Source organism: Monoraphidium neglectum (assembly GCF_000611645.1).
Source record: "Monoraphidium neglectum strain SAG 48.87 unplaced genomic scaffold scaffold06687, whole genome shotgun sequence".
Lineage (NCBI taxonomy): Eukaryota > Viridiplantae > Chlorophyta > Chlorophyceae > Sphaeropleales > Selenastraceae > Monoraphidium > Monoraphidium neglectum.
The window spans coordinates 179-2,035 of NW_014006959.1; the positions used below are offsets into that span (position 1 = coordinate 179).

At 66.8% G+C, this 1,857-nt stretch overlaps 1 protein-coding gene across 1 annotated transcript; it reads right to left on the reverse strand.

Moving 5' to 3' along the window:
• Positions 1-1,645: 1,645 nt before the first annotated feature.
• Positions 1,646-1,795, reverse strand: MNEG_16705 (hypothetical protein; the record flags this gene model as incomplete). The annotated part of the gene is made up of 1 exon (XM_014034825.1): positions 1,646-1,795. A coding segment is annotated over one exon (150 nt), but the record flags the coding sequence as incomplete, so codon positions are not given.
• Positions 1,796-1,857: the final 62 nt, after the last annotated feature.

Sequence of the window (1,857 nt, forward strand, 5' to 3'; positions counted from 1 at the left end):
TCCGGCTCTCGAACGACGAGGGGCCCCTCTCTCCGGGCAACAACAGCGGCAGCGGGGGCGTCCCGGAGGGCCCGGCTGCGGTGAGGCGGCGGCTGGCTGAACTGGAAGCCCAAGCGAAGCAGTGGCGGTCCGCGTACGACGAGGCGGACAGGCGGCTGCGCGCGTCCTTGGACGAGGTCGCGCGGCTCGAGGGCGTCGGCCAGATCACAGATCGCGACGCGCTGTACCTCAGATCCGTGATCGTCAGCGGGTTCGAGGCCGGGGAGCTGCCGAAAGACGGGTCCATGTTTGGGGTGCTGTCGCGGCTGCTGCATTTCACGCCGCAGGAGATGGAGCGGATCCGGCAGCATGCGGCGGCCAAGGGCGGGCCGGGGAAGGGCGGCGGCGGGAAGGGCGGCGCCGCGGCGTCGCCGGCGCGGCTGGGCGGGCGGCCGCGGTGAAAGCGGGGCCGCCTGCCGCGCGGTGCCGCTTTGTCGGCGCGTGCATTCGTTGTTCCAGGGTGCATGTGAAATTCCTTGCAAGCAGGAGCTCTTCCTGCTCGTATGCTCCACCTTCCATTCTGATGAGCCACCCTTTCCTTGAACCCCTAGCATCTGGCCTGGCATTGCTCATGCTGCGCGCACGGCGCGTGCTTGGCCTGCAGCTTCTGCGGCTGCTGCTGTCCTGCGGTACTGCATACATGTATGGAAACGCGCGCGAGGCGCCCCTTTTTACATTGTTGTCGTTAGCCGAGTCGACATCCGCCGGCTTGCCTGTAATCAGGCTCATCTGGGGCCCCAGCAGCAGGACGCAGCTCCGCGGCGGGACTCTAAAGGGATGGGTCCCTGTGCCCGCTGCAACGCCCTGCACCTCGGCTGTGCTGCTCTCCCCTCAGCCAGTGAGTGCGGGCGGCCCGCCTGGAACCCAGGATCCCTGGCAACAACGTGAGAGCGCCAGACAGGGCAGGGTCCCGCCAGAGCACAGGGTGCGAACCGTTAAAGGATCCCCTGTCTGATGCACACATACACCCACCCACACACACACCACACACACACACACACGCACACGCACACACACATACGATTCCCACACACACATACGGTACCCCAACACACTCTTTCTCTCGCCCGCCCCATCTCACCCACAAACTCTGTCTCCCTGTCTGTCCCACTCTTGCCACGAGCACACTGAGCTCTCTGTCCCCCCCGCTTTTCTTTCTCTCCCACGCGCCCTCATCCCCCTCGGCTGTGACGAGCTGGCAGCCTGCTTAGTTTTTTTACTCATACTGGACTGCCCAGGAGTTGCTTTGCTCTGACAGCTGCAAGACACACCCAGCAGCTTCATCCACCTCTTGGGTGTGTATGTGTGCACCTGTCAGGGCTGTCATCAGGCTGCGCAGCTGCGCGTGACTTGTGGGATGCGTCTGGATTACACCACCGCTCACGTCGCGGCCGCTTGGTCCAGAGCAGACCACAGCAAGCGCGGCCCGCCGCCTCGCGTCGGCGCGGCAGCCGGGCGCGCCGCGGACGTCGCACCTGGCCGCCAGGCGGCAGCGCGCCCGCCAGCTCGTCATTATGAACCCCCGCGGAGCGCAACTTCGCAGCCGGACGTCCCCCGCAGCGCCGAGCGCCCCAGGGTGAGGCGTGCCCATCTCCTGCGGCCCGCTTCACTTCTTCGGCCGCTTGGCGCCGTACTTGGAGCGCCCCCGGCGGCGGTCCTTCACGGGCCCGGCGTCATAGACTCCGCGGATGACGCGGTACCTGACGCCAGGCAGGTCCTTCACTCGGCCGCCGCGCACCATCACCAGGGAATGCTCCTGGGGGTTGGTTGGGGTTGTGTTGGCAAGGGGGAGAGGGGAGGGCAGCCCGGGGGGAGGGC